This window comes from Hylobates moloch, unplaced genomic scaffold (genome assembly GCF_009828535.3).
Source record: "Hylobates moloch isolate HMO894 unplaced genomic scaffold, HMol_V3 SCAFFOLD_19, whole genome shotgun sequence".
NCBI classification, from domain to species: domain Eukaryota; kingdom Metazoa; phylum Chordata; class Mammalia; order Primates; family Hylobatidae; genus Hylobates; species Hylobates moloch.
The window spans coordinates 70,270,181-70,287,003 of NW_026652294.1; the positions used below are offsets into that span (position 1 = coordinate 70,270,181).

A 16,823-nucleotide genomic window follows, 5' to 3' on the forward strand; every position below is an offset into this window, starting at 1 on the left:
AGTAAGTTTCTAGTTAAACATGTTCCTAACTTTTTCTACCCTTTTTGTTTTTGGGAAATAAAAATGATTGCTCTTGTGGTCTATACGCTTGCTGAATCCTCCTGGCATCTTCCTTTGTGGCTGGGTATGTGGCTTTCCTTCTAAAGGACGGCCAGTCCCGAACAGTAAGGCAGTTCCAGTTCACTGACTGGCCAGAGCAAGGAGTGCCAAAGTCCGGAGAAGGATTTATTGACTTCATCGGCCAAGTCCATAAAACAAAAGAGCAGTTTGGCCAAGATGGACCCATTTCAGTCCATTGCAGGTAAGTTACAATTCAAGAATGGTAAGTAAATTTCTGTTTGTGATTAAAGCAGTGATAGCTGTGAAAATAAGTGGTGGTGTTTCTTCATTGTCTGTATACAATTTTTGGAGTAAGTAAGTTTGCTTATTTGAAATTTTATTCTGGGCAGTGTATTATGAAACTTAAAGCAGGATTGATTTCTCTTTCTTTTCATAAAGTGACAATAACCAGAGGAAAATGTTTATCCCCAAAATTTGCTTCCCGTTAGACAAACCAAATTACCAATTTTACCTTAATGGGAATTGTCGGTACCTCCCCTAGTAATAATTTGTTCTGTTAATCATTTCATATTTGCTTTTGCTTTCATAGCAATGCACTGATAACTGTCTTTCTCTGGTGTTTGTCTTTGTGAAGAACTCATGAATAGCTATCAAATCTTAATTCCTGCCAGTCAATAAGTGCTTAATATGGTACCTCAGTTAAAAAAATGCAATTTGCTTGAAAATTGTTGCTATATCAGAAAATGAAGCACCTTCAAGTTAATTATCTTCAATAGTTTCTAGAGCATTTTATAACTCAAGTCATTGAAGTTAATAGAAATAGCAAGTAAAAGCAAGTAAATGGTTCAGACATTCACCATAAATTTAGTGTTTTTGGAAGTTGCTATGCAAAAACCTGCTAACAAAAGCAATTCACCGAATTTTATTTATTTTTTGTATCCTATTCGTTTATTTAAACTTTTAATTTCAAAATAATTACAAATTCACTAAAAGCTAAAACAACAACAACAAAAAAACCAGGAGGTCTTATACACTCTAAAACCAGGAGGTCTTATACACTCTTTATGCAGTTCCCTGAAGTTAGTTAGCATCTTCCTAACTAACTATAAGAAAATATCAAAAACAGGAAATTGGCAATGGTATACATAGAGCTTATTAACATACAAGCATAACTTATTACAGTCGAATGATACCAAAGCTTTGCTACTTTGTTGAGTGTAGATACCTTAGTTCCCTGTAAGTCCTATTACCCTGACTGACTGCTTTTAAGAATACAATTGTTTTAAGTACCACATCAGATAATGTCACAATTTTCCCTTTGATATACCAAACATGATGATGTAAAAAATTGATACAAAGGAAAGTCTATCCTATTTAACAGTGTTTTTACTCATTCTATCAATCAATCATTCTTCTTTCCTTTCTGAAGTTCAAAATCGTTTCCATTAGCCATGCTTTAAAGGTAGGTCTCCTGAAACAAACTCTCCAAGTTTTTAGGTTTTAGGGTACATGTGCACAGCGTGCAGGTTTGTTACATATGTATCCATGTGCCATGTTGGTGTGCTGCGCCCATTAACTCGTCATTTAGCATTAGGTATAGCTCCTAATGCTGTCCCTCCTCACTAATATATTTTAGGGTTCTAGCAACTTGACATCTAAATTGCTAATCTTTTTATGGTGAAACTCTTGAGTGAGTTTATTAAAAAATACATTTTGCTTCAGCACATCAAAGAAAACTATAGTTCTTTATGACATAGAAGGCAGGGTCTCAAAATAGGACAAATACTAGACTTGGGCTAAGATGATATCTGTGTTCCAGTCTCAATTCTATTACTTGGCTCTATGAAGTAATGAAGTTTCGTTATCTTAGCTGATGTTTGTTTAAAGTCCTTTCTAGCATCCTTTGTTTCTCAGGCATGTTATAAGAAGCAAACCTTTATCTACGTACATTTGCTTTCTACTGAGTTATTAAACATAACATTCTTTGCAAACCAACCAAAGAGCATGTAGGAAATGACACATGGAATCAAATACAGGCATACCTCAGAGATGTTACGGGAGTTTAGTTCCAGATTACCACAATGAAATATATATCACAATAAAAGGAGTCACACATATTTTCTGGTGTCCCACTGCATATAAAAAGTTGTGTTTACTTTATACTATAGTCTATTTAGTGTGCAATAGCATTATGTCTAAACAACAATGTACTTACAAGAGCTGGAAAGATGGCTGAATAGGAGCAGCTCCAGATTGACACAGAAGGCAGGTGATGTCTGCATTTCCCATTGCAGCTCATTGGGACTGGCTGGACAGTGGGTGCAGCCCACAGAGGGCGAGCCAAAGCAGGGCGTAGCGTTGCCTACCGAGGAAGCACAAGGGGTCAGGGGATTTCCCTTTCCTAGCCAAGGGAAGCCGTGAGAGACTGTACCACAAGGAACAGTACACTCTGGCCCAGATACTGCACTTCTCCCACAGTCTTTGCAACTGTTAAACCAGGAGATTCCCTCCAGTGCCTGGCTTGGTGGGTCCCACCCCCATCCCACCCCCACAGAGCCCAGCAAGATAAAATCCACTGGCTTGAAAATCTCACTGCTAGCACAGCTGTCTGAGGTCGACCTGGGACATTGGAGCTTGGTGAGGGGAGGGGTGTCTGCCATTGCTGAGGCTAGAGTAGGCTGTTTTACCCTCACAGTGTAAACAAAGCCGGCAGGAAGTTCAAACTGGGCTGAATCCACCGCAGCTCAGTAAGGCCAGCTGCCTCTCTAGATTACTCCTTTCTGGGCAGGGCATCTCTGAAAAAAAAAAAAAAAGACAGCAGCCCCAGTCCCAGACTTACTTACAGATAAAACCCCCATCTCACTCGGACAGAGCACCTGGGGGAAGGGGCAGCTAATGGGTACAGCTTCAGCAGACTGAAACATCCCCACCTGGCAGCTCTGATGAGAGCAGCAGTTCTCCCAGTTCAGTGTTCCAGCTCTGATAAGGGACAGACTCTCTCCTCAAGTGGGTCCCTGACCCCCACGTATCCTGACTGGGCAACACCTGCCAGTAGGGGCTGACAGGTACCTCATATAGGAGGGCACTGGCTGGCATCTGGCAGGTGCCCCTCTGGGATGGAGCTTCCAGAGGAAGGAACAGGCAGCAATCTTTGCTGTTCTGAAGCCTCTGCTGATTGATAATACCCAGGCAAAAAGCGTCTGGAATGGACCTCCAGCAAACCTGCAGCAGAGAGGCCTGGTTGTTAGAAGTAAAATAACAAACAAAGGAATAGCAGGTCCACCCAGAGACCCCATCTGAAGGTCACCATCATCAAAGGCCAAAGGTAGATAAATCCATGAAGATGGGGAGAAACCAGCATAAAAAGGCTGAAAATTCCAAAAACTAGAATGCCTCTTCTCCTCCAAAGGATCACAACTCCTCGTCAGCAAGGGAACAAGACAGGACAGAGAATGAGTTTGACAAATTGACAGATGTCAGCTTCAGAAGGTGGGTAATAACAAACTCCTCCAAGCTAAAGGACCATGTTACTAATTTAATGCAAGGAAGCTAAGAACCTAGAAAAAAGGTTATAGGAATTGCTAACTAGAATAAGCAGTTTAGAGAACATAAATGACCTGATGGAGCTGAAAAACACAGCACGAGATCTTCATGAAGCATACACAAGTATCAATAGCCAGATCAATCAAGTGGAAGAACGGATATCAGAGATTAAAGCATGAAGACAAGATTAGAGAAAAAAGAGTGAAAAGAAATGAACAAAGCCTCCAAGAAATATGGGACTATATGAAAAGACCAAATTTACGTTTGATTGGTTTACCTGAAAGTGAAAGGGAGAATGGAACCAAGTTGGAGAAAACTCTCCAGGATATTATCCGAAAGTGAAAGGGAGAATGGAACCAAGTTGGAGAAAACTCTTCAGGATATTATCCAGAAGAACTTCCCCAACCTAGCAAGACAGGCCAACATTCAAATTCAGGAAATACTGAGAACACCACTAAGATACTCTTTGAGAAGAGCAACCCTAAGACACATAATCATCAGATTCACCAAGGTTGAAGTGAAGGAAAAAATGTTAAGGGCAGCCAGAGACAAATGTCAGCTTGCCCACAAAGGGAAGCACATGAGACTAACAAACAGGGGGTCTCTCGACAGCAACCCTACAGGCCAGAAGACCGTGGGGGCCAATATTCAACATTCTTAAAGAAAAGAAGAGAATTTTCTATCCAGAATTTCATATCCAGCCAAACTAAGCTTCATAAGTGAAGGAGTAATAAAATCCTTTACAGAGAAGCAAACGCTGAGTGATTTTGTCACCACCAGGCCTGCCCTAAAAGAGCTCCTGAAGGAAGCACTAAACATGGAAAGGAACAACTGGTACCAGTCACTGCAAAAACATACCAAATTGTACAGACCATCGGTGCTAGGAAGAAACTGCATCAATTAACAGGCAAATAACCAGCAAACATCACAATGACAGGATCAAATTCACACATAACCATATTAACCTTAAATGTAAATGGGCTAAATGCCCCAATTAAAAGACTCGGACTGGCCAATTGGATAAAGAGTGAAGATCCATCAGTGTGCTGTATTCAGAGACCCAGCTCACATGCAAAGACACACATAGGCTCAAAATAAAGGGATGGAGGAATATTTACCAAGCAAATGGAAAGAAAAAAAAAGCATGGGATGCAATCCTAGTTTCTGATAAAACAGACTTTAAACCAACAAAGAAGGGCATTATGTAAAGGGATCAATGCAATAAGAAGAGCTAAGTATCCTAAATATATAGGAACCCTGTACAGGAGCACGCGGATTCATAAAGCAAGTTTTTTTTTTTTTTTTTTTTTTTTTGAGATGATGGGGTCTTGCTCTTTTGCCCAGCCCGGAGTGCAGTGGCCCAATCTTCGCTGACAGCAAGCTCCGCCTCCCGGGGTTCACGCCGTTCTTCTGCCTCAGCCTCCTGAGTAGCTGGGACTACAGGCGCCCGCCACTGCGCCGGGCTAATTTTTTGTATTTTTTTTTTTTTTTTTAGTAGAGACGGGGTTTCACCTTGTTAACCAGGATGGTCTCGATCTCCTGACCTCGTGATCCGCCCGCCTCGGCCTCCCAAAGTGCTGGGATTACAGGTGTGAGCCACCGCGCCTGACCATAAAGCAAGTTCTTTAGAGACCTACAAAGAGACTTAGACTCCCATACAATAATACTGGGAGACTTTAACACCCCACTGTCAACATTAGACAGATCCATGAGACAGAAAATTAGCAAGGACATTCAGGACTTGAACTCAGCTCTGGACCAAGCAGACCTAATACACATCTACAGAACTCTCCACCCAAATCAACAGAATATACATTCTTCTCACCACCGCATTGCACTTATTCTAAAATTGACCACATAATTGGAAGTCAAACACTCCTCAGCAAATGCAGAAGAAAAGAAATCATAACAAACAGTCTCTGAGACCACAGTGCAATCAAATTAGAACTCACTCAGGATTAAGAAACTCACTCAAAACCACCCAACTACATGGAAGCTGAACAACGTGCTCCTGAATGACTGCTGCATAAATAACAAAATGAAGGCAGAAATAAAGAAGTTCTTTGAAACCAATGAGAACAAAGACACAGTGTACCAGAATCTCTGGACACACTTAAAGCAGCGTGTAGAGAGAAATTTATAGCACTACATGCCCACAAGAGAAAGCAGGAAACATCTAAAATCGACACCCTAACATCACAGTTAAAAGAAAGAACTAGAGAAGCAAGAGCAAACACATTGAAAAGCTAGCAGAAGGCAAGAAATAACTAAGATCAGAACAGAACTGAAGGAGATAGATAGAGACACAAAAAAACCCTTCAAAAAATCAATGAATACAGGAGCTGGCTTTTGGAAAAGATCAACAAAATTGATTGATAGAACTCTAGCCAGACTAATATAGAAGAATCAAATAGATTAGATACAATAAAAAATGATAAAGGGGAAATCACCACTGATCCCAATGAAATACAAACTACCATCAGAGAATACTGTCAACACCTCTATGCAAATAAACTAGAAAATCTAGAAGAAATGGATAAATTCCTGGACACATACACCCTCCCAAGACTAAACCAGGAAGATGTCGAATCTCTGCATAGACCAATAATAAGTTCTGAAATTGAGGCAGTAATTAATAGCCTAGCAACCAAAAAAAGTCCAGGACCAGACAAATTCTACCAGAGGTACCAAGAGGAGCTGGTACCATTCCTTCTGAAACTATTCCAAACAATAGAAAAAGAGGTACTCCTTCCTAACTCATTTTATGAGGCCAGCATCATCCTGATATCAAAACCTGGCAGAGACACAACAAAAAAGAAAATTCCAGGCCAATATCCCTGATGAACATCGATGCAAAAATCCTCAATACAATACTGGCAAACTGAATCCAGCAGCACATCAAAAAGCCTATCCACCACGATCAAGTCAGCTGCATCCCTGGGATGCAAGGCTCGTTCAACATACACAAATCAATAAATGTAATCCATCAGATAAAGAGAGCCAATGACAAAAACCACATGATTATCTCAATAGATGCAGAAAGGGCCTTTGACAAAATTCAACACCACCTTGTGCTAAAAACTCTCAATAAACGAGGTATTGATGGAACGTATCTCAAAATAAGAAGAGCTATTTATGACAAACCCACAGCCACTATGATACAGAATGGGCAAAAACTGGAAACACTCCCTTTGGAAAGTAGCACAAGACAAGGATGCCCTCTCTCACTGCTCCTATTCAACATAGTGTTGGAAGTTCTGGCCAAGGCAATCAGGCAACAGAAAGAAATAAAGAGTATTCAATTAGGAAAAGAGGAAGTCAAATTGTCCCTGTTTGCACATGACAAGATTGTATATTTAGAAAATCCCATCATCTCATCCCAAAATCTCCTTAAGCTGATAAGTAACTTCAGCAAAGTCTCAGGACACAAAATCAATGTGCAAAAATCACAGGCATTCCTATACACCAATAATAGCCAAATCGTGAGTGAAGTCCCATTCACAACTGCTACAAAGAAAATAAAATACCTAGGAATACAACTAACTAACTAACAAGGAATGTGAAGGATCTCTTCAAGGAGAACTACAAACCACTGCTCAAGGAAATAAGAGAGGACACAAACAAATGGAAGAACATTCCATGCTCATGGATAGGAAGAATCAATATCGTGAAAATGGCCATACTGCCCAAGGTAATTTATAGATTCAATGTCATCCTCCATCAAGCTACCAATGACTTTCTTCACAGAATGGAAAAAACTACTTTAAATTTGATATGCAACCAAAAAAGAGCCCACAAACCCAAGACAATCCTAAGCGAAAAGAACAAGGCTTGAGGCATCATGCTACCTGACTTCAAACAAGGCTACAGTAACCAAAACAGCATGGTACTGGTACCAAAACAGATCTATAGAGCAATGGAACAGAACAGAGGCCTCAGAAGTAAGGCTATACATCTGCAAACATCTTACCTTTGACAAACCTGAGGAAAAACAAGAATGGGGAAAGGCTCCTCTATTTAATAAATGGTGTTGGGAAAACTGGCTAGCCATATGCACAAAACTGAAACTGGATCCCTTCCTTATACAAAAATTAACTGAAGATGGATTAAAGACTTAAACCTGAGACGTAAAACTATAAAAACCCTAGAAGAAAATCTAGGCAATACCATTCAGGACATAGGTATACACAAAGACTTCAGGACTAAAACACCAAAAGCAATGGCAAATAAAGCCAAAATTGACAAATGGGATCTCATTAAACTAAAGAGCTTCTACACAGCAAAAAAAACTACCATCAGAGTGAACAGGCAACCTACAGAATGGGAGGAAATTTTTGCTATCTATCCGTCTGACAAAGAGCTAATAACCAGAATCTACAAGGAACTTAAACAAATTTACAAGAAAACAACAACCTCATCAAAAAGTGGGCGAAGGATATGAACAGACACTTCTCAAAAGAAGACACTGATGCAGCAGACAAACATAGGAAAAATGATGCTCACTATCACTGGTCATTAGAGAAATGCAAATCAAAACCACAATGAGATACCATCTTACACCAGTTAGAATGGCGATCATTAAAAAGTCAGGAAACAACAGATGCTGGGGAGGATGTGGAGAAATAGGAATGCTTTTACACTGTTGGTGGGTGTGTGAATTAGTTCAACCATTGCAGTTTGGTGATTCCTCAAGGATCTAGAACCAGAAATACCATTTAACCTAGCAATCCCATTACTGAGTGTATACCCAAAGGATTATAAATCATTCTACTATAAAGACACATGCACACGTATGTTTATTGTGGCACTATTCACAATAGCAAAGACTTGTAACCAACCCAAATGTCCATCAATGATAGATTGGATAAAGAAAATGTGGCACATATACACCATGGAATACTGTGCAGCCATAAAAAAGGATGAGTTCATGTCCTTTGCAGGGACATGGATGAAGCTGGAAACCATCATTCTCAGCAAACTAACACAGGAACAGAAAATCAAACACCGCATATTCTCACTTATAAATGGGAGTGGAACAGTGAGAACACGTGGACTCAGGGAAGCGAACATCACACACCGGGGTGTCAGGGGGTGGGGGGCTGGGGGAGGGATAGCATCAGAAGAAATACCTAATGTAGATGATGCATTGATGGGTGCAGTAAACCACCATGGCACATGTATACCTACGTAACAAACCAGCACGTTTTTCTCATCTACCCCAGAACTTAAAGTATAAAGAAAAAAAAAAAAATGCTAATCATCATCTGAGCCTCTGGTAAGTTGTATTCTTTTTGCTGGTAGAGGGTCGTGCCTCGAGGTTGATGGCTGCTGACTAATCGATGGGCGGTGGTTTCTGAAGGGTGCGGTGGCTGTAGCAATTTCTCAAAAGAAAATGAAGTTTGCCACATCAAGTGACTAAGTGACAAAGTCAAGAGCCTTCTCCGTACCATGCAATGTTGTTTGATAACATTTTACTCACAGTAGAACTTCTTTCAAAATTGGAGTCATTGCTCTGCAACCCTGCTGCTTTTCTGTTAACTTTGTTTATGTACTATTCTAAATCTTTTGTTGTCATTTCCACAGTGTTCACAGCATCTTCATGAGTATATTCCATCTTGAGAAACCACTTTCTTTGCTCATCCATAAGAAGCAACTCCTCATGTATTCAGGTTTTATCATGAGATTGCAGCAATTCAGTCACATCTCCTGGCTCTTCTAGTTCTAGTTATCTTGCTATTCCACCATTTTTGCAATTTCTTCCTCTACTGAAGTCTTGAACCCCTCAAAGTCATCCATGAAGATTGGAATCAACTTCTTCCAAACTCCTGTTAATGTTGATAATTTGATCTTCTCCCACGAACCACAAATGTTTTTAATGGCATATAGAATGGTGAATTACTCCCAGTAAATTTTCAATTTACTTTGCCCAGACCTATCAGAGAAAACACTATCTATAGAATGTATAGCCTTATAAAATGTAGTTCTTAAATAACAAAACTTGAAAGTTGAAATTCCTCCTTGATCCATTGGGCTGCAGAATCAATATTGTATTCGCAGGCATGAAAACATTAATCTCCTTGTACATTCCATCAGAGCTCTTGGGTGACAAGGTATGTTGTCAATGAGCAGTATTATCTTGAAAAGAATCTTTTATTCTAAGCAGTACGTCTCAAGAGTGGCCTTAAAATATTCAGTAAACCATGCTATAAACAGATGTGTTATCATCCAAGCTTTCTTGTTCCATTTATAGAACTGGGCTATTTGGTACAAGAGGTCGAGCTTTCAGCCTGTCTTGATGTTCAACGTGCCTTCCTTACTGAAACTTAATTATTTAAAGCTTTTGACTTAAAGTGAGAGATGTATAACTCTTCCTTTCACTTGAGTATATTTAGTGTAATTCTTGAGACCCGTAGGATTTTCAAATGGTAAATGAGCTTTGGCTTCAGCTTAAAGTCACCAGCTGCATGAGCCCCTAACAAGAGAGTCAGCCTGTTCTTTGAAGTTCTGAAGTCAGGCATTGACTCCTCCTCTGTAGCTATCAAAGTCTTAGATGACAACTTCTTCCAATATAATGATGTTTGTCTACATTGAAGATCTGTTTTTTAATGTAGCCACCTTCATCAATGATCTTAGCTGGATCTTCTGGATACTTTGCTACAGCTTCTGTAACAGCACTTACTGCTTCACCTTGCACTTTTATGTTATAGGGTTGGCTTCCTTCCTTAAATCTCATAAGCCAACCTCTGCTAACTTCAAACTTTTCTTCTGCAGCCTCCTCACCTCTCAGCCTTCATAGAATTGACGAGAGTTAGGACCTTGCTCTGGCCTAGGCCTTGATTTAAGGGAATGTTGTAAATGATTTGATCTTCTATCCAGACCTTTAAAACTTTCTTCATATCAGCAGTAAAGCTGTTCTACTTCCTTATCATTCATGTATTCACTGAAGTAGCACTTTTAATTTCCTTCAGGAACTTTTTGCATTCACAACTACGCTGTTTGGTGCAAGAGGCCTAGCTTTCAGCACATCTGGGCTTTAAGCTTAATTATTTCTAGCTTGTGACTTAAAGTTAGTTAGATACACGTGACTCTCCCTTTCACTTGAACACTTCGAGGTCATTGTAGGGTTATTAACTGGCCTAATTTCAATATTGTTGTGTCTCAAGGAATAGGGAGGCCTGAGGAGGAAAAGACAGATGGGGAAACTGCTGGTTGGTGGAGCAGTCATAACACACACATTTGTCAATTAAGTGTTCGTTGTCTTATGGTCATGGTTCATGGCACCCCAAACCAATTGCAGTAGTAACATCAAAGATCAATGATCACAGATCACTTTAACGGATATAACAGTATGAAAAAATTTGAAATATTACAAGAATTACCAAATTGCGACACAGAGACGCAAGCTGAGTATGTGCTGGTGGAAAAATAGCACCAATATACTTGTTCGATGCAAGATTGACACAGACATTCAATTTGTGAAAAACACAGTATCTGCAAAACTCCATAAAGTATAGCACAACAAAACAGTGTATACCCATATTCAGACAAAGTAGATGGTATATATTGGGATTGAATTACCTGGATATTTAACTTTACTCATAATTTGCCCAAATGCTAATTTAAACTTTTCTAAAATAATCTCTCAGGAAAAGAGTATCTTTAATACATCTTCTTAACTTTAGGCATCCTTATATGTATAGGTACATAAATGTGTTATGTGTGCATGTTCTCATTGTTTTTGTCATAAAATAATTTTAATATTCCTTTAGTATAATGCTAAAGGAATTGTGATGCATATACCTAATATATATATATAGAATACACACACGGAAGACTTCTATATATTTTCTCATATATAGAAATATTCTGAAAATACCACTTTTCTTATTTATAACTTATTAAAGTAAGATGATAAAACCAATAAATCGAAAAGTTGTAAGTCCAATGTCTGTTCTTTTTTTGAAAATACTTAGTAGAAAGTAACCCAATGTTTTTGTTACATTCGAGCTATCAAATCAAGGTAAGATAGTCTCTGGAGTACCTAGACCATTCAACAAAAAGATAATAAATCTCAGTTCTCACAACTAAGAGAGACTTTCAGGGTTAAAAGGGACCTTCATGGTCATGTGCTTCATCTTAACAGAAGGCTTCACCGCTGCTAGACATCTTCAATCACTTCTTAAAGACTGACTCCGCATGGATTTTCAAACCTCACTTAACATTTCTGTTTAGACTGTAGAAATCCCATTTATAAAGGGACACACTATTTATATATGCCTGACAGCTACATCCTCCAGTAAATGAATCCATCTATTTTCTACAGCCCGTGCCCAAGTGTTACACATGCTGTTTAATTAGGATCCAAACATGCAGGGATTTTTCAGATTATTCACTGTTTCCCTCATTATCTAAACTTCCCAATGCTTTCCTACGTAAGTAAGTGCACAAGAGCTATGAATTAATTTTCTTTCTTGCTACCGTGAAGATTCTGGAATTATCTTAAAACAATGAAGACAACAGAGAGAAACTCAGAACCTCTCTAATGTGGTTTTAGTTGCTGATCATGTAAAAATGGTAGACAAGTTTAGAGATCAATGGCTCTTAACCATTTTTTTTTTTTTTTTTTAAGATTAGAGACCCCTGTGAGAATCTGTTGAAAGTTCTAAATCTCAAGAAATAAGAAAACAACATAGTATTTACTTCGTGTGTACGTACACTTACAGGACAGTCATAAACCCTCCTGAAGACTAAGTGAAAATCACATATATACCGTTATAGCATCTGTTTTCTCATAAAAAAACCAGTGTAAACATTTGACTAGTTATAGACAAATACGTTTAGGTTATGGGGCATCACATATGAATTTTAAGTAACTGTAAAAAGTGAACAATGTGATAGAAAAGTTGAAGATGCCAAATTCACTTCACCTTATTCTGAATTATTTCATACTTTAAAAATATTAAGTAGGCAGGTTCTAAATTTCAGAATCTCCATGAATATTATAAACCTATATGTTATTTACCCTTTTTTCTTTTCATTTGTTATGTTTCCTTGGTCTTTCTAAAATGGTATAAATCCCCACTGAAAAGACCTTTCATTAACTTACTCCCAACTACTTCATCCTCATTATCACATGCTGTTACAACTCAGTATCCCAAGAGTAATCATTTGATGAATGTGATACCATGTTTTCCTGAACATGGCTGTAAAGAGATATGGAGTGTGGAACCTGGTAGAAGTATGTCCACACCCAAGCAAATGTGGCCAAGACTGTGAGCATCTCACCCAGTAACGTTGCCTTTGTTATTGTGGCAGCGCGGGCGTTGGAAGAACTGGAGTCTTCATAACACTAAGCATTGTTTTGGAAAGAATGAGATACGAAGGAGTCGTAGATATCTTCCAGACTGTCAAAATGTTAAGAACACAACGACCAGCTATGGTACAGACAGAGGTGAGAAAATCCGTTGCATTTTTCACATCTCAAGAGCCCGCGTTTTGCTAGCCTGGACCTCCCGGAGTCCATACTCTCAATACCAGACACAAAATACTGTGGGGAAAGCATCAAACCGTTTAATAATGTCGAACCTCATTTTCCCCCTTTTTAAATGGGGTGAGATTATCAGTATCTTAGTGTTGCTATAGAAATTATGTGAGATTATATGTTAGATTGAGCTATGTTAAATTTTACTACTGGACCATTTTTGACCAATAAAATGGCGATTTCATACAATTCATTATATTCACAGTCCTATAGTATATATTAAATATATAAATATATAGGAAGCATAGTATTTAGTACATAATATAATCTCAGCCCATTTAACTTCTCCATTCTCCCTCTGTATGCCTACAGAGGTATCAGCTCTTCTATATTTCATGTCTTAACAATGGCCATTCAAAACATTTTGATTCTAGATAAGCCTAGAGGTATCATATTAGCCCCTCGTTTCCCATTCCAATAATTAATATGGAAATTTGGATATTTCTCATAATAATAAGAGTTTATGATATAGCCAGTCTGGTCTATTGAGCATTCATTTCTAAAGATAATATTACTGATTGATAGAGTTTATGTTCTGCAAAAGGCCACCAAATTATACAACTTATACGTGTTCCTAAATTCATCATCCACAGTATCTTTCAGACTGATTTCAAAGTAGTGCAAGTGTTTGGCTTGCAATACTCAAAACATTAAGTCAGCCTGACAAACTTAATGGGTCTTGGGGGTTACAGAGGGAAATTGGACATTTAAAAAGCCTTAACACTTAGCCACGCAACTTACTGTGACAAGATAGGAAAGTAAACACCATTTATTTTGCATTACCATTTTTATGATAGAAAAATGCACATTTAAGCAAAATAGAAACTATCTACTTTCAGCCTGATTGGCCACTGAAAATAGGTTTCTTTTATGGGGAAAATCCTACTTTTTCTCATCCCTGTAGAGATCTGTAAATTGTGATTTTTCCATCATCTCTCCAACAATGCTTCAATTTATTCCAATATGATAGTGTTCTTCGTTGTCTGAAAAAGGCCATGCTTCATACTGTTTTTTTTTAGTGTGTGCCTTTCTAAAACAGACAACTAGCAATCACACAGAATTGGGCTGAATTTACAGGTATTTTTTGATGTGGGCAGCCAGTCTTGTGAAGTCATTTTCAGGGATGAAAAGCTTGGATGTCCAGTGCCCTGTGTAAATGGATTTGTGTGCCTGGTGTGCTGTACCAGCTACCTTCTGGCTGTATATGAACATCATATGTAAGTGAAAGAGACAGCCAAAATGTAGCTGAAATGACTGTGAGTGATTCTCATTGCAAGCTCTACTGTCCAAACATAATTTTTAAAAAAATTCAACTTCTTTTGGCAGTAGTTCAGAAGATAAGTAAATTCAGATTTTTCTCAGGACGGTTTGTGTCTGTGTCAGCCTCTCTTAAATATTTAAACTGAGAATTAGTTATCATGAATAAGCAGATCATTGTAAAGGATGACTTTCATCATTATCTGCTTATAAGGCATGTAAGAAGTTTATGTGTTCAGTTGGTGATAATGGTTTGATACCACTGGGAAAACACTTGTCTGGGAAGGTAATGTTCACTCAACCTGCCACTGTTTGGGATTGGGAGATTGTTTTAGTCAAATTGATTGGCAAAATTAATCAGCACCCCATGTGGCTGCTTTTTCTTTGTTCACTATAACCAATTGGTCATTGGATTGGACCGATTGACGAAAGTAGTGATTTTGCCCCTATGTAGATGTAATTTTGTTATCCAAAATTGATTTTTATTTTTCCATTAAAATATGCTCATGGTCCCTTCTTTTGCTTCTCCCCATTCGTTGTCTCCTGCAGGATCAATATCAGTTTTGCTATCGAGCCGCACTAGAGTACCTGGGCAGCTTTGACCACTATGCAACGTAGAAACCCCTGACCCATTCTGGATTTTTACTGCAGGCCCTTCAATATCCATGGAGTCTCTTCTGAGCCATACAGGGCACTTGAGAAGTCCTTCTTAACTTCTAGCTAACAACTACTTAGTGGGACTATTACACACAAAACAAATTAAAAACAAATTATTCCAGGTGGACCAAGATTTCACAGTTTAATAATCTAACCTGAAAAATAATGAAGAGAATCCTGACTGATGAGGCATCTGAAGGATATTATTTACAGATACCTCAAGGATTCAAAACCAAGGGAAGAAGAAATCACAGCAAAGAACCACCATCTTATTCAGGATTGCTTGAAAGGTGCAAGGAGAAATTGCCAGAATGCTGCAGTTCAGCGCAAAATGTGTGCTGGTGCGGCTTCTCACAATGAAACAGACTCCGCTTTGACATCGCCCCTTCCCACCATACTGCTCATAATAACATTTTAGGGGGAAAAGGGGGGGAATGTTTAAAAAGAAAGTCCTTGATTTAGTTTTTTAGTATTGTAAAGAAAGATACTGCTGACCTGTGCTTCATTTCTAACTGTGTAAACTTTTTTTTTTAACAAAATGTATCATTCGATAAAGTGAATTTTAAAAAAGTTACACAACTCTTCATTTTTTATTTCCAAATCGTAGGTTTTTTTAAGCTGTAGAACTGTTATCTGTAATATCTTGCTGTAGAAATATCAAATCATTTTAAAATTTGCACATTTTTGTGCAAAACTCAATCTACAGTATCAGTCTCGTCAGATATATTAATTTTACACTTCTGTTGTTTTGATTGGTGAGAAAGTACCCATTCTCTTCAAATAATCAAAGATAAAAATATTATTTTGTTTTGTTTTTGGAATCAACAGGGAGGCGCAAAGTATAAAGTTGCTGCTAACATATATACATATATATCCATATTTTATAAGGGTGTCTATGTATATATAGTGTGTCCACACGAAAAATAATAGATATAGCTATCAGTCCGTTCTTCCATGATTTAGTTTTTTTAAACATAGAAAAGCTATTGTAAACATCTCTTTCCATTTATTCTTAATTTTTTGACATATTGGTATTTCTTTAAAGGGAAATGAGGAATGCACATCAGTGATTGTCAAACCTCACCCCCTAATTTCCTACCCAATCTCCCCCCACCTAACCAAACCAATCAATCATATTCACAAATTCTGTTTTGTTAGGCTTCCAACAAAGTTCAATATTTCTAACACTCTAGTGCAATAAAAGTTAATTATTAAATAGCTAAGAGGTGTGCATGTGGGAAAGGTCAGTGCATATCCCTTTAGGAGGGGAGAATGTTGTAATATATCAGCTATTGAGTTGTTTAAAAAAAGTGTATTCAATTGTATATTGTCTATAGTATGTGCTATGAAATTTGCATTTATGATATGTAACAGGGGCAAAGCCAAATTCATGTCACTCTGTGCAGTCAGAAACATTTTGTGGCATACAGCATTCCTGGGAAGTGCTGTACTTTGTTTCGTTTTGGTTTTAGTTTTGCATTTAGAGTGCCTTATAATTGATGCCTATTTTAATAGCATTTCTTTTTAGCTTTTGGTTCGTGTTTCCATTCACTGTTCGTATCTGTTACTCTTCCTATTAAAGCATTATCTGTTTACCACATGTACAAAAACTCTTTGAATAATACGCATTCCTAGTTTTCAGCCAAGTCGGGGATGTTAGTGATTGTACCAGCCCAAAGCACTTGGATAATCAGGGCCCTTCTTCCTTTTATAATCGTCAACATCAGAAAATGCTACTTGTTTTATTTATATTCCCTTCCAAATC

At 38.1% G+C, this 16,823-nt stretch overlaps 1 protein-coding gene across 18 annotated transcripts in view; it reads left to right on the forward strand.

The window, feature by feature from the left end:
• The window catches only part of PTPRD (protein tyrosine phosphatase receptor type D), a 2,332,625-nt gene extending 2,317,037 nt beyond the window's left edge, over window positions 1-15,588 (forward strand). For all 18 annotated transcript variants that reach the window (XM_058431780.1, XM_058431782.1, XM_058431784.1 and 15 more), the window contains 3 exons: window positions 147-301; window positions 12,919-13,054; window positions 14,951-15,588. In XM_058431780.1, the coding sequence (XP_058287763.1) occupies window positions 147-301; window positions 12,919-13,054; window positions 14,951-15,019 (360 nt within the window). In that variant the 3' untranslated portion in view covers window positions 15,020-15,588. The remainder of the gene's footprint in view (window positions 1-146; window positions 302-12,918; window positions 13,055-14,950) is intronic.
• The last annotated feature ends 1,235 nt before the right edge of the window (window positions 15,589-16,823 follow it).